We start from the raw sequence: 23703 nt of genomic DNA, 5'->3' as shown, positions 1-23703 counted from the left end.
CGTTGGAATGCATGCCAGTATTACTGAATATTTGATGACAGTGATGATATTGTGTGTCCTGCAACATAATCCATTTTCATTGCTTCCGAACCATATTGCAAATGTGATTTTTCTTCCCGTTATGGTATTACCTTGACATGTGTCTACTGATCCCAAACCAAATCAGTTTGGTATCATTCCCACTGACCTCATTGGACTTTCGGCCAGACCTTACAGGATCAAGTCCTTAACTGCAGTATTATTGTTGCATGCCTGGTTACATATGTTACTATTGTGGCTGGGGGAAATGGGAGTTGTAGTTCAGCAACAGCTGGAGGGCCAGGTTTGCCCACCCTGGGTGTAGGCCAAGGTGTGCCAGCTTAAACCAATTTTGTCGATTGGGCTGCTCCTGATGGTAGATGCTGATGTGGACTTAGTGGAGCTGTTATCTATAGGAGTTGGAATTCAGGAATAAAAGATGGGCCTCAGTGCTGCATAGACCTGCCACAGGTCCCTTACTCTATTTCCATGACCATGGAAAATAAGAGAAAAGTTTAGCGAACGAATAGCAAACATGCTCTCACCTTGTTTTTGTACATATGTGCAGTCTCAACCACCCTGGGCACAAATGTGATGTGTGAATGGATATCGTCCATAGCAATTCCAATGAATGCAGAGAAAGCAGTACTAGAACCAACACTTCTTTTATTGTCCACAACACTTTAATTACTCAGGAATATTTTAATTGCCCCCTTCCCACATTGCCTTTGTCCATGTGCGTGTATGTCCAAGTATGGTTGGGATTGCTTGTATCAACAAAAAATGGTGTGTAAACTGAACTTGAGCTTCACAAGGTTAGGGCCTTAGATGATATTGGGCTGGCTCAGATGATACCGAACCATAACTGGCCTCCCCAGCTAGCTCAAGCTCAGAAATGCTTCCCAAGTGAACTTGTTTTGCCCTTATATGACCTTCACCCAGTGAAGAGAATCACTTCCAGCAACAGAAACGGAAGGAGGGTGCGTAGAGTGCACAACCCTGGGGAACAGATTCCTTTATGTAAACAACTACATTTTAATAGAGGCAGTGAAGATCACACACCCCGCCTCCTGCACCCTCTGGGGCTGCAGGGAAATGATTACAGAGCAGTTAAGGTCCACTCTGTTTGTATCGCCGTAAGGCGACTTCTGTTTTTGTTGCCCTGTGGAGAAGCTCTGCCCCATCTAGTCAATCATCAAGAGCAGCCCATATACTCAGTACTATGAACAGGGTGTCTCTCAGTCTTTACTAGGCTTTTGCAGCTACTCCAGCTTATATGGGGCATTGCTGGATGTTCCCCAGGTTGAAGGAAGAGGCACACTTTGCCATGGACCTTGGGGATCTGGTTCATGGCTTTCTGTCTCGGGGGGGGGCTCCAAATGTTCTGGAGGGCCTCCCCAGAGCCCCGCCACTGCCCCATGCCCACCCCACTACTGCACACAGGAGGGGGCTCAGAGGCAAGTGAAATCTTTCTCTTTTTTTAGTTTTTTCAACCGCCGCTGCTTGGCGGGGGTGGTATCAGAGACAGGGAGCAGCCAGTGGGGTGTGGACCAAGGTGGGGGAGGCAGAGGCGGTGGCAAGAGCTCCTTCCCTGAACCCACCTGCCACCCAAATGACAGATCACACCATTTTCAGACCATTTAGGGGCTCTCCTCATGCATGCAGAGAAATGGGCCAAAAACTGCATAACCTGAAATGGGCCAAAAACGGCCCAACCTGTCATTTGGGTGGCAGGTGGGCTCAGGGAAGGAGCTCTTGCTGCCGCCTTTGCCTCCTCCGCCTCGGTCCGCACCCCACCAGCCACTCCCTGTCTCTGATGCCATCCCTGCCGCACAGAGGCAGTTGGAAAAAAAAGTTTAGAAAATATATTTCACTTGCCCCCAACCCACCCCCCTCCATCAAGCCGGGGGGTGGGATTCTGAAGCCCTTCAGATCTAGCCTCCAAAATTACCTAGGTTTGCCACTGGTTGGAGGATCCCAGATGGAAAATCCATTGAGGATCTTGCATTAGTTTAAAAAGAGTTCTTCCACCGCCCACCACAAAAAAACCCCCAAAAAACAACCCATGACTGTATTCAGTGTTAGCCTGACTTCTTGCAGGAGTTCTGGCCTGAGTTAGGATAGTGCATAGGGTAGCCAATTGGAGGCTGTGGCTTCCAGCAGACCCCCTACAATAACTGCATGCTTTCTTCTCATTCGTCAAAGGTGGTGGTCAATGCCTTGGTAGGCGCCATCCCTTCTATCATGAACGTTCTGCTTGTCTGCCTCATTTTTTGGCTCATCTTCAGCATCATGGGAGTCAACCTGTTTGCTGGGAAGTTTGGGAAATGCATTAACAAGACAGAAGGTGATGACCCTTTGGACTCCACAATTGTCAACAACATGAGTGATTGTCAAAACTTGAATGAGACAGGAGAACTGTACTGGACAAAAGTGAAAGTCAACTTTGATAATGTTGGCGCCGGCTACCTGGCTCTGCTGCAAGTGGTAAGTTCAGGATGCATCCATGTAGTTAGGGCAATTACCGGTAGTGCTTAATGAAATCTTGGTTGATTGATCATGGCCCCAGCACTAACAGAGATCCAGTTGGCAGGGACTAGTTACAGGGCCTTTTTTGTTGTGGCCCCTTGGCTTTGGAATGTCCTTCCCAAAGACCTTCACCATGCTCCCTTTCACTATTTTTAAAACACAATTAGAAAAAGATTTTAAAGAAGCTTTTTAATGTTTTATCTGTTGCATATATCTGATAGGTTCTTTAGTTTTTATAGTTCTCAGTTTTTTGCCTTTTAAATAACTTTTAATTTGAAACTTATTTTAAAACAAAAAAAGGTTATTTTAAATGTCATTTTAGCCTGGTCTTATAACTTGTTTAACTTAACTTGTTTAATCTTATTAGTCTTTTATTTTACACTGTATCTATTTTATTAATATTGCGAACCACCCCGAGCAGTAGTGTACTGGAGGGGCAGGGTATAAATATTTTAAATAAATAAATAAAGAGGCTGTTCTCAGACACTGGCAAAACTGGGCTAAGGAAGTGTAGCCCCGTTTCGCCTGTGTGTGAGAATCGTCGGGAGCCACTTGACTCCCAGTGGCAGTGTGGTGGCAAAACCACTTAGGAAGCCCGCCTTCAAAATGAGGTTAATAGCAATAGCAATAACATTAATATACCGCTTTATAGCCGGCGCTCTCTCAGCGGTTTACAATGATTTTAGGATATTGCCCCCAACATTCTGGGTACTCATTTTACCGACCTCGGAAGGATGGAAGGCTGAGTCAACCTTGAGCCCCTTGGTCAGGATCGAACTTGTAACCTTCTGGTTACAGGGCGGCAGTTTTACCACTGCGCCACCAGGGGCTCTAAATATAGAGTCCCTGGTGGAGAATGGTTAAGGGATAAAGCACTCCTTCTACCTCGTTTCTTCAATCGTCAAGCATCCAGGGCTGAGAGATTGCAGGGCTCCCTGCTGGCACTTGGAAATTCACTATAATGAATCTTGCGTAGAGTCTTAGGAGGAGGTGGTAAACAAGTAATTGTTAATAAATAAATAATGCACCTCGCTCTGTGCATTGACAATGGGAGTTCCAAGAGCCTCCTGGCCCCCAAACCTCCCTGCTGCCAGCAGCAGCGGAAGATCATCTGGGTGCACATGTGTGACCTCCACACCCAGCAAAGAGGACTGGATCATCTGCGCAGGAGGTAAGCTTTTAAAGGCTTCCTCCCCTCACCCCTTCGAGCCCTTTCTTATGATCATGAGAAAGGGCTCCATATGTCCAAGCGGGGAGGCCTCCCCACACAATTCTGGTTTAAGCCATTTGATAGGCCTAATCCTTAGGAGATTTTCAACGTCCTAAATTGCAGACCTGTGTGACCAAGAGAGACCCAACCCTATCAAGGACAGGAGGACCCCACTTGACGTAGTTCATCTTACTTGCCAGCTCTTGGAGCTTTGGTTTTGCTCAGTTCAATTCATCTTCAGTTGATGCCTCCACATCCAGTTCAAAGTAAAACCAGGTCCAGGATGGAATGTCTTTGACCTGGGTCCAGTTAAAGTGAGAATGGATATGAGACATCTCTTAATTCAGTCCTGGGAAGGCCACCAAGGGCAAAGTTTGGACCATCTAGCCTCCTCAGCTAACTCAAGCTCTGGAATGTTTCCCAAGTTTTAACTGGTTTTGCTCATAGATGGCCTTCACACTGCCAGTGAAGAGAACATCGAGCAAAGATGTTGACCTTGAAGAGCTCAAGCTGGCTGTTGCTGTCCCAGCCAGGACGTTCATGTCATTTCAAATGCACATGAAGACCTCTTGTACATTCAGGACTCCCCGTTCCTTTCAGTGGAGGGAGCTGACTGGAACATGCGCAGGAATGCACCTAAGGATTGGTTTTGTTGGTTTAGCAAGGGACCTCTATGAGTGCAGTGAAACTCCACATAGGAAGCTGCCTTGGTCTGGTCTACCTAACATAGTATTTTCTGCTATTGACTGGCAGCAACTCTCCATCGCTAGAGACTGAACTTGGAACCTTCTGCATATGTTGTGCAGCTGAGCTATGACTAGTCCCAGTGCAGAGTAAATATATTTAGGTTTCCCTTTTCTAAACTAAAAAGTCTAGTGTAGGAGTGGGCAAACCTGACCCTCCAGCTGCTGTTGAGCTACGACTCCCATCTTCTCCAGCCAGAAGGTATTGTGGCAGGGGAAGATGGGAGTTGTAGTTCAGTAACACCTGGGGGGCCAAGCTTGCCCATCTCTGATCTAGTGGCACTGGGCAGACATATGTTTATCATTGCATAAACTTTACTGAGCTGCAGGACACATTGATTCTTGAGCCAGCCCCAGATGTATCTGATCAAGAGGACCATCATCTATGAAAGCTTATGCCACAATTAACGCATTGGTCTTTTAGAGTGATACTAGATGGGTCATTTTTGATGCAACAGACAAGCACAACTATTCCACTGGAAGTTGTTGCCATTTCTGTATTGAGAGCTAAGCTAGCAAATATATGTTTTTATTATATTGGCAGAAACAGTCTCTTTTGAAAAGCATCTTTTGTGCTGTATTGCAGCATCTAACTTTATGCAGAAATTACTAGGGCATTTCATAGATCGATCTCATGACACACCACATATTTCTAGACTCTGCACTTCTGAGAGATCCAACTTCTTTATTTGTTTGTTTTTTTCTCCTACTTTCAATTAGTAATATTCAGACAGTGGGCCGAAAATAGCTAGCAGCACTTTAAAATGAGATAGAAAGCAAAATTCAGCACACAAGCTTTAGTAGATTTATGATGGATCACCAGCTGGTGTCCCCATTAGAACTCAGTGGAAATACAGAGCCCACAGTGTCCTCCTGGTATGGAGCAGTCTGTCTGTCTGTCTGTGGAGCAATTGATTGACCAGTCTATGCATTCATGTCAAACAGGGCTGGTGTCATGGGCCACCATATATGCACAACTGATGAGAGTCCACTGCTGATCCCTGAGACCATCTCTGTGCCCACAACCTTTGTGAGGTGCTAGCAGAGAGACTTATACGGGGCTCACTCACATAGAAGGGGATCCCTGGAATGCATTTTGCTGAACAGGCACAGACGGAGGCCAGTGGCTGCCCGCGTTCTGCCACCGCCACGGCCCCCGCATATGATATCAGACGCAGGGAGCACTTAACCCTGCCCCCTGCATCAGAGGGTGAGATGCAGGGGCGCGATTTAGCTCCCAAACGGGGTCACGCAGCCCCATTTGGGAGTTAGATCAGTCAGGGAGAGTTGCTCCAGCCATGCTGCTGGCTGATTTAGCTCCCAAACGGGGCCCCGTATGGGAGCTAAATCATGCCCCCTGAGTATGGGAAGCTTTCTGGAAAGAGACACATACCTTTTCCTTACATGATATACAGCTTGTGGTGACACCCCACCACTGGTTCCTGTCTGCCAGGATCTTCATAGCTTGTTGTGTCATGGCTGTCCCCTGACCTGGCAGTGAACCATACATACCCTGGGGGTTTCCCTTATGTGGAAGTTCTCCATCTCTCTGGACCATTTCCTGGGTCAACCAATTGGGGGAATCCCCTGCAAGGGCCTTAAATGGCTTAGGCCCTGGGTATCTAAGACAACGTCTTCTTCATTGTGAGCCCCACCGCCCATTGAGGTCATCCAGAGAGATCTGTCCCCAGTTGCCGCCAGCTCGGCTGGTGGCCACACAGGGATGGGCTTTCTCAGTTGCTCCCCTGAGACTGTGGAATGTGCTCCCTACTGAGATACGAACCTCCCTGACAATTTTTAAAAAGCATTTGGAAACCCACCTCTTCACCCAAGCTTTTTCAGTTCTTTAAAATTTTAAGGTTTTAATTTGTAGGTGATTTTTAAATTGTTAAATTGTTTTAAGTTTTTGTATATATTTTAACTTGTTTTATGCTGTTGTTAACCGCCCAGAGACGAAAGTTTGGGGCGGTGTACAAATTTGATGATAGATAGATAGATAGATAGATAGATAGATAGATAGATAGATAGATAGATAGATAGATAGATATGCCAGCTGTCCAGAGAGCATTTGACTCAGCCCTGCTGTGTTTAGAGATAATATGGGGCCAAAACAGAAAGCCAACATCCTTAAAATGCTCAGCTTTCATTCTTTTTGTCTTCGAGGATATTGAGTCAAAGAGAAAAGTGGGTGGGTGGTGCGTGATGAGATCTCAGAAGTCAGAGAGGGGGCTGAGCAGAATTTCCCGTGGACATAGGAAGCTGCCTTGTGCCATCAGAGCACAGGTACGTCTAGCCTAGGATTGTCTACCCAGACTGGCAGCATCTCTCAAGCCCAGGTCCTTCCTAACCCTGGTGCCTGAAATCACTGAACTGAAGACACTAGAGACTGAACCTGGAACCTGATGCATGCAGAGCTGTGGTCCCTCCCTAAGACCAGACATTAATGCAAAGGGTGAAGGGACTATACTCTGGTACACTGGATTATTGGGTGGTACCTTCCAAAATTTCAAAGATGAAAATAGAGACATGCTTGTAATACTCCAGTTCTTGTTCTAGGGATAACTGCTTGAGGCCTCAACCCCTGTTTCATCAGACTCGAAGGCTCCTTACCACCTGCAGGATTCTTACGCTGCAACAGCCTGTCCTCCAGTGCCCTAAGATCCAAGAGGCTGCTTGTGCCTTGTTCTAACAATATCCTGGAAAGATATAGGATTGTAGGCAAAGGTGCTTTATGCACATGGATTTCTTTCAATTCCCCCCTCCTGCTGCAGGTCCATCCTATACAGTTCTGGATAGTCCCTGACCCTCTAAAGCAGATGGGGGGCAGGGCACAGGGGGCTGCAGTGGGTGGACGTGGAAAAGTCCCGTTGCATGAACAAATGTCTGTTTGCACTCCTTGGTGAACAGCCTGTGATTGTCCTGCAATATGTTGTTACCAACAAGTCAAGCTCAGTTGCTGCAAGGATTGACATGGAGGGCTGTGCACTGCACGATCCCTAAGTGTTCGTTTGCAATCCTAGACAGGCATGTATTTATTGATTTGATTTGATTTGATTTATATACCACCCTTCAAAAAATGGCTCAGGGTGGTTTACATCAAAGTAAAAAACCAATTAACAATTAAAATCAAAACTAAATCAATTAAACAATTAAAATCATTTAAACATTAAAATCATTAACATTAAAATCATTTCAAACCAGCATTAAACATTTAAACCATAAATCTAATTAGAAGCCTGGGTGAATAAACGTGTCTTCAGTGCCTTTTTAAAAGTTGCCAGAGATGGGGAGGCTCTTATTTCAACAGGAAGCGCATTCCAAAGTCCAGGGGCAGCAACAGAGAAGGCCCGTTCAGCAAACGATGACGGACCTCTCCAGTTGTGACTGGGGATGATAGGAGTTGTAGTCCAACAACATTTGGGGGCCCAAATCTGGGAACACCTGTGGTAGAGACCCTGGGAAGGGAGCTGAACCTAAAAATAACCATGTTTGCAATTCACACTACCAAGGATCCCCCAAAGGCAAGCTTTGTAGACTCTGATTTTCCTGGGACTGGGACTCTCCTTGGTAAATTGGCATGTATAATGCCTTACGCCTCCCACTGAGAAACAAGATAAACTGTGCAAACTAAAGACATAAGAGGAAATTGCTTTTATTTGGAAAATGTGTACCGATTCAATAATCCAGTATCAGTAAACATGAGTAGCTATATAGTTCAGATCTAAGGTCTCGCAAGCTGCAATATTGTCTGCAGCAGGATGTGGGGTTTTGCAGAAGCAGACAGAGGGATACTGAGCCACAACCAATGTTCCCTGTAACAGGGATTCTCAGATGTTGTTGACTAAAATCCTCAGCATCCCATGCTGCAATGGGCTTTGTTTGGAGATTATGAGCGCTGTAGTTGACAAATACTGACCACAGCCACCAGCAGTGTGAGACAATTTAGGCAGGACCTCTTGCATATCATACCCTCTCGCCTCATCTGCCGGAGTACAGCTTTTCCACTTCCAAGCAGAGTTGTAAGATTGTCATCTGCATCTGGCGCTTCCCCACTTTGATGTTCTCCGTAGTCTGTTGGTTCTGAGCCGTGAGCAAATATGCTCCACTGCCCTCCTAAGCAATGGCCTGCATCGGCTGTAAGCTTGCCCCGAGATGAATTTGTCAGCAGTTTAATCTCCTCCCCAGTATGGTTTCAATAGTAGATGGGATTTCAGCCGGATCTCTTCCAGGCAGGATATCATCACACAACACTCCTGTGAAGCTCTTGCCACCTCCACATCTGGGCTGTAAGTGGCTACTAATTCCCCGATAATTTCTCTTCCCAGCACCAGTTTTCTGTCCTCTGCGATATCACCACCTCTTTGCAGAGCAAGTGTCTAGCGAAGGATTCCAGAAGCCCAATGGGGCTTTGGATTATCTGACTGCCAGGCCCCTTGGAAAACTTTGCCTTGACAGCTCAGCTATCCGACAATTTCTTATCACCACCCGATCAGCTCACCAACTGCAGTCGTGATGTTCAGCAGTGGGTTTTTTAAAAAAAAAAAGCTAAATGCTCCCATTTGTACTCCGGCTGGAATCCGGCCCAAATCATCCCCCAGGATGAAAATGCCATGCAGAGATAGAAGATTGCTTCTCCAATGGGAGAGAGGTGCAAGGAAAGATTATAGCAATTTGAGAGCATGCCACAGACTGAGTGCTACCTCTTCCTTCCCATCCCAGCCTCCTTAGACAGGAGAATCGACTGTTAAGTGGAAAGAGACTGTCATGGGCTCCGATTGCCTTCTGCAGGATTAGAGGAACGTCAGGTGGAGGGGAGGGAGACGATTAAAGCGGCAGCAAAAGGATCGATGGACAGGATTAAATAATCATTTGTTTCAGTGAAACAGCCTGTTATATCATCAGGCTTCCCGGCAATCTTTTATAAATATAGTGGATGAATCTGTCCGTTTCCCAAGTGTCAGGTCTCAAAGGCAGTTTCCTGCTTGGCGTGTGCAGGTACTTAAGCACAGCGGTGCCCTTTAGTCAGTGGCAGCCCAAGACCCCGGCAGAGCACCAAATGCTGAAACAGGTGTGCACCTTCCTCCCCCTTTCCATTTTTTGAAGGTGGGGGTGGGGACAGGAGGGCATCTTGTAGCCTCGCTGGTGCCCTAATAATCAGCCTGCCCGAGGTTAGCATTTCACCTCGCCTCACAGAAGTGCCCTTTAGGGAGGGCAGGGCAGGGAAGGGCACCACAGCTCCTCCAGGGCGAAACACTCACTCCCCCAGTGCCATGACCCCCGTCCAATCCTCGGGGGGGTGCTTTTAGTCATGGCATGCCTAGTTTGGCCCTCAGAACCTTTCATACTGAGTGAACTACCAAAAATCTTTAAAAGTCTAAGTCATTCAGTAGTGAAATACTTGATCGTTGTTGCCCCCCTCCCACCCACCTCCCAACCAGTTATTAGAATTGTTTTGAATTTTTCCAGGAATGCATTATCTGAGTAGTGACCAACTCAAGCGCAAATGTGAGAAATCTTCCTTTCTTATTTGGAATAGATTCAAAACGTGCACCATGTGCCATTCTCAAATGCCAGTGTTAAGCTTGATTGATTGATTGAGTGAGTGAGTGCCATCAAGTCAATGTCAACTCTTAGCAACCACCTAGATAGATTATCTCCAGGATGAGTCTTCAACTTGGTCTTTAAGGTCTCTCAGTGGTGCATTCGTTGCTGTCGTAACCGAGTCCATCCATCTTGCTGCTCGTCATCCTCTTCTCTTTCCTCCAATTTTCCCCAGCATTATGGACTTTTCAAGGGAGCTGGATCTTCGCATAATGTGTCCAAAGTATGATAGTTTGAGCCTAGTCACTTGTGCCTCGAGTGAAAATTCTGGATGGATTTGTTCTATGATCCATTAGTTTGTTTTCCTGGCTGTCCATGGTCTCCTCAAAAAGCTACCGTTTTGGTATCCTCAAAAAGCTACCATTAAAAAAAAAAAGCAGAATCTTATTTTGCTTATTATAAAGCATTAATCAGAGTTTCTAAGTAAGAAAACAAAAATAGCTAACTTGTGCAAGCCAAAATTCATGGGGTGATTTCAGGGTGTGTGTATGTGTGTTTATATTTATATGTATTTATTTATTTAGCAATCATGTTTTTATACTGCCTGATATGTACATCTCTAGGCAGTGTATAATATTTAAAACATCATGTAAAACAGAGTTAAAACAGGTTTATTCTCAAAATAAATTAAAAATAATCTCATAAGATAAAAACAAATTAAACAGCTTACAACAGTGAGAAATATTTTTCCTACATTGTATTGCAAATAAAACATAAAGCAGTACAATAACCGTTAACACAAATGCTTCTTGTGATGGTTCTAATTACATACGTGGCTTCTCTCTTCCTAGGCAACATTTAAAGGTTGGATGGAAATTATGTACGCAGCGGTGGATTCACGAGAGGTGGGCTGGTCACTTCAAATGCTTTTCTCTGGTTTCTTGGGTGTTTTTAAAAAAATGTTTTTGGAATCAATCGGCATCAGAGATCCTGAGTGTAGCTGAAACCATTTAAAAATTAGCAAAGGTTTATTAAAACAATCTGGCAGTAAAAATATCAGCAAACATATATAGCTATATAACATGAACCTGCTCAAATGTATCCCAGTATGGAAAAAGAAAATATAGAGAAATGTGTATACCAAGGGTCTCTCCTTGCTTTTTATGCAACAAATTGTTCAGCAAGGTTAAGAAATATATATATTGTTTACCGAGGCAACCTCTACAGGAGGTGTTCCACTGCAATGGCCTTGCTCATTTATTCATGCTGTTTTATATTCCTTGGATAAACATATATATCCGCTGCCTTATACTGAGTGGGTCCATCTAGCTCATTCTTGTCTACTCTGACTAGCAGCAGCATTCCAGGATTTCAGACAGGGGTCTCTTTCCCAGCTGAAGCTGAAGATGCCAAGGATAAATTCTGGTGGGCCACTGTGCGAAACAGGATGCTGGACTAGATGGGCCTTGGGCCTGATCCAGCAGGGCTGTTCTTATGTTAAAACCTGGGACCTTCATCAAGCAAAGCATGGGCTCTTCCACTGGACTACAGGCCCTGGTTTAGATACATGTCAGGAAGAATAATATCACACTCTTCTACTTGCAGCTTAACTCTAGTGAATAGTAGTATACAGTCATTCCTTGCCAACTGTTAGGGTTCCATTCTGGCAAAACCTTGCCATTGGTGAGGCATTAAAGTCTATGGGGAACAGGGGGTTAGGGGAACATGACCACAAAAAGACCTAAAAATAAAGGAAAAAATACCCTCCCCCCCAAAAAAAGCTTTAAAAGCACTGTAATATCACCAAGAGTCACCAAGAAGAATGAGCAGACCAAACCTCTGGAACTTTTTTTAACCTCCCAAAATCACTCCAAGGCATTTTAAATAATAATAATTATTGTTGTTGTTTACACAGTCAGACAGGTGTTGTTGTTGTTGACATTTATATCCCGCTCTTCCTCCAAGGAGCCCAGAGCAGTGTAGTACATACGTAGGTTTCTCCTCACAACAACCCTGTGAAGTAGGTTAGGCTGAGAGAGAAGTGACTGGCCCAGAGTCACCCAGCAAGTCTCATGGCTGACTGGGGATTTGAACTCGGGTCTCCCCAGTCCTAGTCCGGCACTCTAGCCACTACACCACGCTGGCTCAAACTGGCAAGGGACAGCAAGGGTCACCAAGAGGAATGAGCAGATTGAACCTCTGAACCCCCCAAAATCACTGGAACCCACCCCCCAGCACTTTAAAAAGCCCTTGCCAACCATAGATGCTTGGCTTGCGGTTGGCAAGGCCTGTCACATTTTCCTATTCACATATACTCAGAAACGTGGTTGGTAAAACTGTGTTTGGCAAGGGGTGACTGCATTCTTTTTGCAGGATTTAAAAAGAGGGGTGTGTTTTTTAATTTTCTTTGTATTTTAAATAAAATACAAACAGCAGTATAACAAAACAAGAACATAAAATCTTAATCCTAAACTGAAAACCTTATTACTGAGCCACTTACTGTGAACTGGGTAGCATTTTCTGTGTGTTTAGGAGTTTGGTTCTGACTGAAGGCAACCAAGAGCTTTTAGGTTCTGGTCCAGTTTGGGTCCACTGAAAAGTCTTTTCTGAACCAGTACTGGGGTTTCAGTTCCATTCAACTCCCTGATGCAATCAGCGTATGGAAGGTGGAGTGTGTTGTTGGCTGCCTGCTGGCCCTGATCTCCCGAGCACCACATGTTGGAAGTTCTGGACAGAGCCTATGCTGAGTATGCTCCCTTCTCCATCAGGAGCAGCTCCTGTCTCACATACAAGAACAATCAACGTAAATGTTCTTTATTGTTGTTGGGCAGGGGTTCCCAGCCTTGAATCTCCAGATGTTCTTGGACAACTGCCATCATGCTCACTCACAATGGCCAAAGGCCACTGTGGCTGGGGTGATGGGAGTTGTAGTCCAACCACATCTGGAGACTCAAGGTTGGACATCCCTATCGTAGGGCATACAGTGAGTAGCCCAAGGGCACCACTGAGTGGAACGTAATCTGGATGGCTTTGCACAATCACTGCCAAGTCAGTAAGCCAGATCTGGCAAGTGAGTTCCTGGTGATATGCTGTGCGAACCTGCCAGTCGCTGATTCTTACACCACCTTACCGACTTCAGCCTGGGATTCACCCAAGATTTGTTATCTAGGTTTGAAGTTGGGCAGAGAATCTGAGTAGCATCTCAGTAATCTGAGCAGGAACTGGCAGTTGGCAGATTCATACAGGATACTTGCCGAGAGCACTTGATTGCCAGGAACCTCCAGTTACAGCCTTCTGGATGTGACAGCAATCGTGTGTACCCATCCTGCATTGTAGAACCACACCTATTCAAAATGAATTGACATGCGTCATTTGGTTTAGGATGACCTTGGATTGTCACCACCCTTTCTTGTTTCTTTTTCCATTCACTTTTGCAGCGTGAGGAGCAGCCTGAATGGGAATATAACTTGTACATGTACCTGTACTTTGTGATCTTCATCATCTTTGGCTCTTTCTTCACTCTGAATCTCTTCATTGGCGTCATCATTGACAATTTCAATCAACAGAAGAAAAAGATGAGTAGTACCTTGTTTGCCATGCAGCTGCTTGGCATTGTCGCCCAAATGAAAATAAATATAGGTGGAACACACCAGTGAAAACTCACAACTTGTGCACATGACCAACCTGCTTGTGATGCCCACAGTATTTATTACTTTATGGCACCCACAATAGCTTTTTTTTGCTCATGGTGACCAGGCCACCCAGTTTGTTCATCATAAAAAGATTGTGCTGTTTGTGTGCCACCACAGAATGGTCCGTTTTGTGCAGAATTCAAAGGTCTACTTCTGCCAACAAAACAGATAGCCAGTTGCCAGAAATGAGGAGTGGCCACTGTGGGCTCACGAACCAGAGTTCTGGCTAGCAGGGCAGCCACAAACACCAGCCTCTCTTTCCTCTGTGCAGGTCTGATGCCCAATATGAGCAAAAGCATTCCGGCATGTGGGCCAGCCCAAGCTGTGACAGTGCCACTTGCGACTTGCTCTACTGCCCTTGACTCAAAGTCCCATTCCAAGGGATTGCATCTAGCTCGTTGGATCTGCACTAGTTTCCAGGAAAACCTTATGCCCCCTTCCCACACTCCTAGGGTGAGAGTGATTACATGAGCTTGAAAATCACGATTCACCACAACTTCCTGGTGCATGGCCATGTTTGGGGGGTTTTGCTACAGATTCACTCCAGTTGCAATCTTGGGCACAGTTAAGCTAACAATATGCAGTATGGCAGCAATGCAACACATGCTGGGAAGCCACAGCCTGTCATACATTCCAAGCAGGTGTACTCATGGCCAGATGCCCCAATGTGGAGTCATCATGTCTGATGGTCTACATGTGGTTTGCACATTTTTGTGTACAAGGAAATTATTTTCATGTGGGAATTTTGTGGTTTGTGAAGCAGAGGTGTGAGCATGCATAGAAGGGCTTGGGACAGCGATGGCATAGGTTTTAGCTGCATTTTTAATGTTATTATGTTTCATGTTGTTAATTCTAAAGTATTGAGGTGTGCTTCTGTGTAATTCCTGGTTCTGTATGTTGTAACCTCCCCCATACATACATACACACGCATGCACCACACTATGTATGAAATATGAAGAAAGATGCATTCAATACTGGATAGAAGTTCATCCAGTAAGCAATAAGACCCCCAAAGAAATGTGATTATATAAATGCACGTATTGTTGAAAATTGTACAACCATGATCATATGAAAAAAATACTATCAAGGCTCAACTAAGGATATACAACAAAAGTTCCAATTAAACACTTAAAATAAATAAAAATACAGAAACCCTTTGCCCATAATTGAACATATAAAGATGGTTAGATTTGTTTAGCTATGGTCAACAAAGAAACCAGCCAGCCTGCTACCGTGAATCTATGAAGAACATTGATTCCCAAACTGGTTCTATATGGAGGGTAAGAGGACCAGTAACCAATATGAGCTCCCTCTTAGCCATGGATTAACTCCTCTGGAGATCACCCTCATGCAATTTTATACTCATCAACAAAATAATCATAATCATAATGCAGCTAGCAAACATTCAGCTATATAGAGCCTTTGAGATTGGGTAGGATCAATATCCCATTATAAATAATAGTAACAAAAAATGTCCAGGATACCTACATGCAGTTTTACTCCTTATTAAGGACTAATTAGATCACTTAATAAATGCTACTAGGAATAGAGTGGACAATAAAAAGTAATGAAGACTTTTACTATCTCAGACTTGTTTTGCTTTCCATAAACAGTTCTTTTTTTCACCCAAAATAATATTAGTTGTATCTCCCTTTACTTAGGTGGACAAGACATCTTTATGACAGAGGAGCAGAAAAAATACTATAATGCCATGAAAAAACTGGGATCCAAGAAACCCCAAAAGCCCATCCCACGGCCACTGGTGAGGTTACCTAAGATATCTTTGAATGTCTTCAGTAGATTCTGATTCCCCTCTGCAAAACATAATCTCTATTGGATTATCTTCTTACATGATTTATGGCCTCAGAGGGTTTGGCCACAGTCCAGTTCCATTAGAACCAACAGGTGTTTATTTGCTATTGACCTTAATTGAAGGTGTTCAGGTATTGGGGACCCCCAGATGTTGTTCCCTGCATACCTGTCCGGGGAAGTCCCCTGGAGCACTGTGGGAGGTAATACCCAAAGCCAAAGAGCTCAGCAACAGCCCAATCATCCCAGTAGAAGAGCCAAAACCACAACTAATTGAAAGGAAGAGGGAGACAACAGGAAGCAGTGGCTTTGTTGCTGAACTGACAGAGACACTTTTTCTCTAGCCAGAAAATCCAGATTGTTCAGGGGATGTGGCCAGCAGGTGGGGCTCCTGTCAATTATCTACCCAAGGCTTCACAAGTCAATCAGGCACCAGCCAGAGAGGATCAGTCTAGAGCTCTCCGGAAGGTCAAGGGAGTAAAACAACAGAGTAGAGGAAGAATCTGCAGAGTAGAGGAGGGCTGGTCTTGTGGTAGCAAGCATGACTTGTCCCCTTAGCAAAGCAGGGTCTGCCCTGGTTGCATATAAATGGGAGACTAGAAGTGTGAACACTGTAAGATAGTCCCCTTAGGCTTAAGGGGTGGAGCCACTCTGGGAGGGTTCCAAGTTCCCTCTCTGGCATCTCCCAAGATAGGGCAGAGAGAGAGTCCTGCCTGCAACCCTGGAGAAGCTGCTGCCAGTCTGTGTAGACAATACTGAGCTAGATGGACCAATGGTCTGACTCAGTATATGGTAGTTTCCTATGTTCCTGTGAGTGATTTAATTCCCTTTCCTCTCATGACCGAAGCTGGGATTAGCCTTGAGGAATCTGATCTAGCTACTCCCCAGACACCACATTAGCATAATATGGTGGGTCAATCCATCCCCAACCTACTAGAGGATGGGATGTTATTGGCTGGGATGGCCAACTCCATCCCAGCCCACAACTACTTAAAGCAGATGCCAGCTCCACTGTTCTGGCCCTGTCATGTTTCCTGTACATGCATGTTCTTCAACACCCATCCTGAGGACCAGTTCTGTGCACCTTGAAAGCTACCATCCTTCATTCCAAACCCTAACACGACCGTATATTTGATATTGTCTGACTTGGCTAACATGACTTTATATCTAATAATAATAGTGTTTCTTAATTTTCTTCCAGAACAAGTATCAAGGTTTCATTTTTGATGTTGTCTCAAAACAAGCCTTTGATGTTTGCATCATGCTCCTTATCTGCCTCAACATGGTCACAATGATGGTGGAAACAGATGATCAGAGTCAGGAAAAAGTGAACATCCTTTATAAAGTCAACATGGTCTTTGTGGCCATCTTCACAGCGGAGTGTATGTTCAAAATGTTGGCCCTGAGGCACTACTATTTCACCAATGGCTGGAATATATTTGATTTTGTCGTCGTGATTCTATCAATTGTGGGTAGGTCAAACTCAGCAAATATAGATGGGGGAACAATGTTTTATCTAGATTCACATAGGTCAAATTCACCTCACAGCAGCCCCATAATAGTGTGGGAAGTAGGTTGTAGACTTTCATACAAATCACTCATGCCCACATGTGGCCCTCAGAATGATGTACTGATACACTGAAATATGCTTTTCTTGGGAATGCTTGAGTCACTTTTGGACACATTGAGACACTTCATTCCCTCCTGGTTTGGATGTTTTCCAACAGGTTTCTCAGCAGAAATAACATGTCCGAGGTATGCTGGGACATTCACAAGGCCAACCACCGTGCCAAAAACATAGCAGCTTGAGGTGGTTCTGCCACCCTCACTGCACCAAATAAACACATCGAATAGCATCGTCTACCATCTTCTTCTCCATGCTGTTGCAGGATGCGTGAAATGCCCCCGAGGAATGTTAGCTGTTGGCCTCCCTTGAAATTTTTCACACTTGTTGCCTATAGAGAAACACTTGAAATATGCTTCAAATTATGCTTTAGGCAAAATTTTGGTAGCAACCCTACATACAACATTAGTAGTAGGCCTTTCTGTTCTTCATGTCCAGCACTGCCAAGAGCAACAAAAGGAAGCCACCCTGAGCTAGTAAGCATGCTTCTCTTTGCACTGCCAATGCAAACAGAGATATTCAGAATACTGGGTGTGTGTGGCCACATCCATGCTGTGTTTTTCATTAGACCCCATTGAACTGGCTCATTGTATCCTTTGACGTGGATATGCATGCACATCCCTTTCTACAGCCGCTCGTAGTTATGCACAACCTGTTGTACACAACTGAGGTTGTCCCCCAGGACTACAGTTAACTGGATTATTGATTGATCAGGAAGTAGTAGAACAAGTCAGACTAATTCCTTTAGGAAAGATTGCCATCAAGTTACTTTTAGTTTGAGCCAATTGAGTTGAGAACATAAGCAGAGAGCCACCATAAATATTACATAGGAATATAGGAAGTTGCCATATACCGAGTCAGATCATTGGTCCATCTAGCTCAGTATTGTCTGCACAGACTGGTAGTGGCATCGCCAAGGTTGCAGGCAGGACTCTTTCTCTGCCCTATCTTGGAGATGCCAGGGAGGGAACTTGGAACAGTCAACCAAGACAAGGTTTCTGTAATATGTTTCCTTCCAAGAACAGGAATATAATGTAAAGGCAGGGGTTCTCAAACTTGGGTCCCCAGATGCTGGACTACAACTCCCATCATCCCCAGCCACAATAGCCTTTGATCACTGTGCTTGGGGATGATGGGAGTTTTAGTTCAACAACATTTGGAGACCTAGGTTTGAGGACCCCTGATGTAAAGGCACCTTCCATTCCAGTGTCACCAGGGATCAGCATGAGACTCAGTGCAGTCCTCTTCCCTCCTTGGTTGGCCCTTGATAGATGTGCAAAGGCTCTGAGGGCATTAAGACAAGTGCTGGCCATTGGACAAGCTGAGAGGTCCATTTGCACCTCCCTTATACTATTTCCATTGTTGCTTTGCTCCCCAGTTAGGGCCAAGTCACCAAGCTGAGCTATTAACTATCTTCATGGAGGATAGAGCTATCAATGGCTATTAATCTTGACATCTAAATGGAACTTTCAGTGGCAATGCATCTCTGAAGGGCAGTTGCTGGGGAATAATGATAGGGAACAGCCATTATCTTTGTGCATGGAAGCATTTGGTTGCTCACAGTGGGAAACAGGATGCTGGACTAGATGCATGTTTAAGTTCTTCTGTTCATTGACAGCCTTCTTAGTCTGCAATGGGCAGCATGATGGCAGGAACCTGTATCTGTGTGTCAGAGGCCAGCCAATGAGGCATGAGGGCTTACCTGAGCTCAGTGGAACCTGCGTGAGGCTGTGTCATGTCCTTAATTTGAGTTGGTTTTTTATCAAATGAAAGTCCATAGTATTTGCTAGTACACTAACTGTGTTTCTCTCCCCACCCCTCTTTTCTCAAGGCTCTGTGCTTTCTGACATCATCCAGAAATATTTCTTCTCCCCTACCCTCTTCAGAGTCATTCGCTTGGCTCGGATTGGTCGGATCCTGAGACTTATAAGAGGGGCCAAAGGAATCCGAACGCTCCTGTTTGCCTTAATGATGTCCCTCCCGGCATTGTTCAATATTGGCCTACTGCTGTTCCTGGTCATGTTCATTTATGCCATTTTTGGCATGGCCAACTTTGCATATGTTAAGAAGGAGAGTGGGATCGATGACATGTTCAACTTCCAGACGTTTGCTAATAGCATGCTCTGCCTCTTCCAAATAACAACATCAGCGGGCTGGAATGGTCTTCTCGATCCCATCTTGAACACCGGACCACCATATTGTGACCCAAGCCATAACAATTCCAATGGCTCCAAGGGGAACTGTGGCAGTCCTGCTGTGGGGATTCTCTTCTTTGTTACTTATATCATTATATCCTTCCTAATTGTTGTAAACATGTACATAGCTATTATTTTAGAGAACTTCAGTGTTGCCACTGAAGAGAGTACAGAGCCTCTAAGCGAGGATGACTTTGATATGTTTTATGAAATCTGGGAGAAGTTTGACCCCGAAGCCACTCAGTTTATTGAGTATGCCGCACTTTCCAATTTCGCAGATGCTCTGTCTGAACCTTTACGCATCGTGAAACCCAACAAAATCAAGCTCATATCTATGGACCTCCCTATGGTGAGTGGAGACAGGATCCACTGCTTAGATATTTTGTTTGCTTTTACCAAAAGAGTGCTGGGAGAATCTGGAGAGATGGATGCACTTAAAATTCAGATGGAGGAAAAATTCATGGCGGCCAACCCATCAAAGATTTCTTATGAACCAATCACCACCACACTCAGGCGAAAACAGGAAGAGGTTTCCGCCGTTGTTATCCAGAGAGCCTACAGGAGCCACCTTTTCCAACGCTCCCTCAAGCAGGCCTCTTTCTTATACCGCCAAAAAATCTGCCACCTTGGTGATGATGCACCAGAAAAGGAAGGCCTCATTGCCTTCATGATGGGTGAAAACTATGGCAGGCCGATAGACAAGTCTGAAACTCTGTCCTCCACATCTTTTCCTCCTTCCTATGACAGCGTCACTAGAGGCACCAGTGACAACTTCCAGCTAAGGTTGACAGACTCCAGCAAAAGCGATGAACATCTGGATGACCAGTTATCACCCGACCGAGATAAAGAGTCAATTGTTTAAATGTTTTTGTTTAGAACACTTTAAAAAAAACTATTGTTTACAGAATGTAATGCTGTAACTAAGCAACAGGTAAAGCAGCCTTTTTAAACATTAGTTGCAAAGGAAAATAAAAGGCGGGATTAGCCCTTAACAAGAGGGTGTGGCATTGTGTTATATATATAACCTTTGCCTCTATTTTCTTCAACTTTGCACAATGTTTATATTTATATATGCACAGGGGTGGGGAATCCAGCGCAAGGTCACAGCTGTTATATAGCAGTGGTGTGATTATGGAGACGCTAGACTGTATCACAAGTAAATACTTTATATCTATCCACAGATAAAAACCTGACCGCATATTTTCATTTTAAGGTCTTACTTCTATTAGTGCATTTACTTACAGCAAATGTATGACCTTGCATTCTATAATAAGAGAAGGAGAGAAAGAGCGAGAGAGAGAGAAAGAAAAAGGGAGGGAGAGAGAGAGAGAGAGAGAGGAATCACGTAGCTGCTGTAGCAACAATGTAACACTTAATGTATATGTTGTGAAAGGTCTTTCATAAATTTATTATATTTGATATTTTTTTACTTAAAAAAAAAAGATATAATTGTCTCTTTTTCCATGGAGATCGATGATGCTAATACTCTACGTGATAAACTAGGAACCAGAGCTGATTTCCAAAACAACAGGAGACGCTGCTGCTTACCAAGGAAATACATTGCAAGGCAAAAATATTAAGTCAGCAACATTTGAACTTTGTAAAACAGCAGAAACACTCATTTGGAACATTCAGCTGCTTGCCAGCAGTTTAACCCAGGGAAAACAGAAGGAAGGAAGTGACGTCAGATGAAGCAAGACATGAGTGGTTGGGGTTTTGTTGGGTTTTTTTGTTTTGTTTTTTTTTTTGTTCTGTCCTGCAGGATATTAGACACTAATGGATTATGCTTGTAAACCTGCCAATAAAAGCACTATTTTTTTAGTATGTTTCAAGAATCTGCTTTGCATATGGCAAATGCTCTTAGAAATAGCTTCTAAGCTATTTCTCAGCTATTTGTAAAAAATAATTTGGAAGCAGCTCTTGAGAAGACAAGGCGTAGACCAGATGAGGCAGCAAACTTTTGTTTTCTTTACTAAAGAAGAAAGCAAGTAAGTGAATAAATAAATCAACAAGACAGCAAGTGGGGGAAGGACAAGGTAAGTTTGTTAGGGGTAGTCTTTTCTAGGGTTTGATTTCTGGCTGGCAAAAGGTTTGTTTTTGATGGGGAAGTTTCAGTTTCAATTGTGCCTAGATAGACAGTAAGAATTAGCTGCAGATGAGTCACACAGCTTGTAGGAGGGGCCACATTCCTAAAGTAGCCAGTTTGGAAGCAGCTCTTGAGAAGACAAGGCTCAGACCAGAGAAATTTTGCTACCTGGAGATTTGCGAACAAGAGTTTGCTAACAGATATCAAGGGAGTTTTGCATCGAGTTTAGTGGGGAAGTGTGTGGGGAGGCACACACGCGGTCCTCCTTCATCACAAAGGAGACACCCAGCACAAGGGGTAGGTGCGTACTACCCTTCTTTTGTAATTTTCTTGGAGGACAGAGTGTGGAACCTTTAATTAGCTGACGACTGCAACTAAGACCAAACTTTCATGTAAACACACTCTATATATTCTAAATTGCCAATAAAACCAGTTATGAAGGTAAAATGCCAGCAGAGAAGGGGGTGCTTCCCAGGGTTGTGCATGTATGACTACCTGCCTGAGGGGAAAGAAGTCATGGGTGTGCACTCTTTGCACTGCCTGGCTCTACAGGAACAAGTTCATTCCCTTGAAGTCAAGGTGGCTGACCTGGAGAAACTCGGGGAGGCATAGAGGTATGTGGACGAGATCGTCAGGGATGTGACAGCTCCTCTGCTGTCATGGAGAATGAAGGTCTCAGGGAAGGAGGGCATCAGTCTGAAGAAGAGGAGACTGTTCCCTTAGAAAGGACCCCTTTCTTGAATGAGACACTCGTATCCTCTCGCATTGAAGATACTCCTCCGGAGATTAGGGGAATTGGAAGCTACCATATACCAAGTCAGACCATTGGTCCATCTAGCTCAGTATTGTCTACACAGACTGGCAATGGCATCTCCATGGTTGCAGGCAGGACTCTCTCTCTCTCAGCCCTATCGTGGAGATGCCAAGGAGGGAACTTGGATCCTTCTGCATGCAAGCACGCAGGTGTTCTTCCCAGAGCTGTCCCACCCCCTGAGAGGGATATCTTGCTGTGCTCACACATATCTCTCATTCAAATGCAAACCAGGGTAGACACTGCTTAGCAAAGAGGACAATTCATGCTTGCTACCACAAGACCAACTCTGCTTCCACAGGTTGGGAGTCTCCTAGTAGTTGGGTGATGAGCAGGGACAGAGTCAACATTGGGCGAATGGGTGGATTTGTAACCCACATGTAGACCACACGGTGAATTACCTGCCTGATGTGAAGGTTGCAGATGTCTCACAGCATCTAGATAGGCAGTGCTGGGAGGATTCAGCTGTCGTGCACATCGGAATACAGTGGGGAGATTCTGGAAGCCAAATGTAGGGTGCTAGGTAGCATATTGAAGGCTAGGACACCCAGGGTAGCGCTTTCTGAAGTCCTACCTGAAGTCCTCACACACAGGGCCAGTGAGGGGATTCAATGTATGGATGAGACGATGGTGCCAAGAGGAGGGGTTTAGATGTATTAGGCATTGGGATATATTTTGGAGCAAGCAAAGCCTGTACAAAAGGTATGGGGTCCACTTGACCCAAGATGAAACCATACTCTTGATGCTTAAAATAAAACAGATCACAGAACAGCTTTTAAAATTATGCCTTGGGATTGCCAAAAGGAACTGGCTGGGATCTGGTTTATAGTCTATACCTTTATCTATATTAGTTTAAATTAGAGTATAAATGTATTAACAATCAGATCCCCAATCCCCAATCTATATTCTCGCTTTGTAAAAGATAAGTACCATATGGTCATAAAAGTAACCTGAAAAAACCAGTATCAATAAAACCAGAACACACACACACACACACCCCAAAATAAATTCTCCATGGTAAAGATAAAAGCCATCACAAGTACATGTAGAAAGATATGTAAAAATAAAGATTAAAATCCCAAAGGGAATGTTCCAACAGGAGTCCTAAGCTTCAAGGGAGATAAACTTCTGTTTCTGAGGTGTGGAATAAACTGTTTCACAAGTAGCTTGTACTCCTGAGGTATAGCACAGCACAAGGAGGTGCTTTAGCAGTCTCCTGTCCTTTGACAGATGCATTTCGACCAATGCACAGTCTTCATCAGTGGCATTAACTGTGATGAATCACACTCCTTGTATTCCCATGTGGTTGTTTAAAACATGTAATCTACTTCAAAACAGCTTTGTTGCTATGAATATCCTCTCTCAGGGGATATTCCTCTCTCCTCACTGAGAGAGGATATGCACAGCAACTTAAGTGTATAGGCGTTTATAGACCAGTGCCAGAA

General features: G+C 44.5%; 1 protein-coding gene across 9 annotated transcripts in view; it reads left to right on the top strand.

Moving 5' to 3' along the window:
* The window catches only part of LOC128329198 (sodium channel protein type 5 subunit alpha-like), a 371320-nt gene extending 350138 nt beyond the window's left edge, over positions 1-21182 (top strand). For all 9 annotated transcript variants that reach the window (XM_053259890.1, XM_053259889.1, XM_053259895.1 and 6 more), the window contains 6 exons: positions 2224-2505; positions 10893-10946; positions 13479-13616; positions 15391-15495; positions 16744-17014; positions 18998-21182. In XM_053259890.1, coding sequence (XP_053115865.1) covers positions 2224-2505; positions 10893-10946; positions 13479-13616; positions 15391-15495; positions 16744-17014; positions 18998-20223 — 2076 coding nt within the window. In that variant the 3' untranslated portion in view covers positions 20224-21182. The remainder of the gene's footprint in view (positions 1-2223; positions 2506-10892; positions 10947-13478; positions 13617-15390; positions 15496-16743; positions 17015-18997) is intronic.
* The last annotated feature ends 2521 nt before the right edge of the window (positions 21183-23703 follow it).

The sequence above is a fragment of the Hemicordylus capensis genome, chromosome 6 (assembly GCF_027244095.1).
Source record: "Hemicordylus capensis ecotype Gifberg chromosome 6, rHemCap1.1.pri, whole genome shotgun sequence".
NCBI lineage: Eukaryota > Metazoa > Chordata > Lepidosauria > Squamata > Cordylidae > Hemicordylus > Hemicordylus capensis.
Note: the sequence above shows the minus strand (reverse complement) of the source record. Positions and strands in the feature narration are given on the sequence as shown.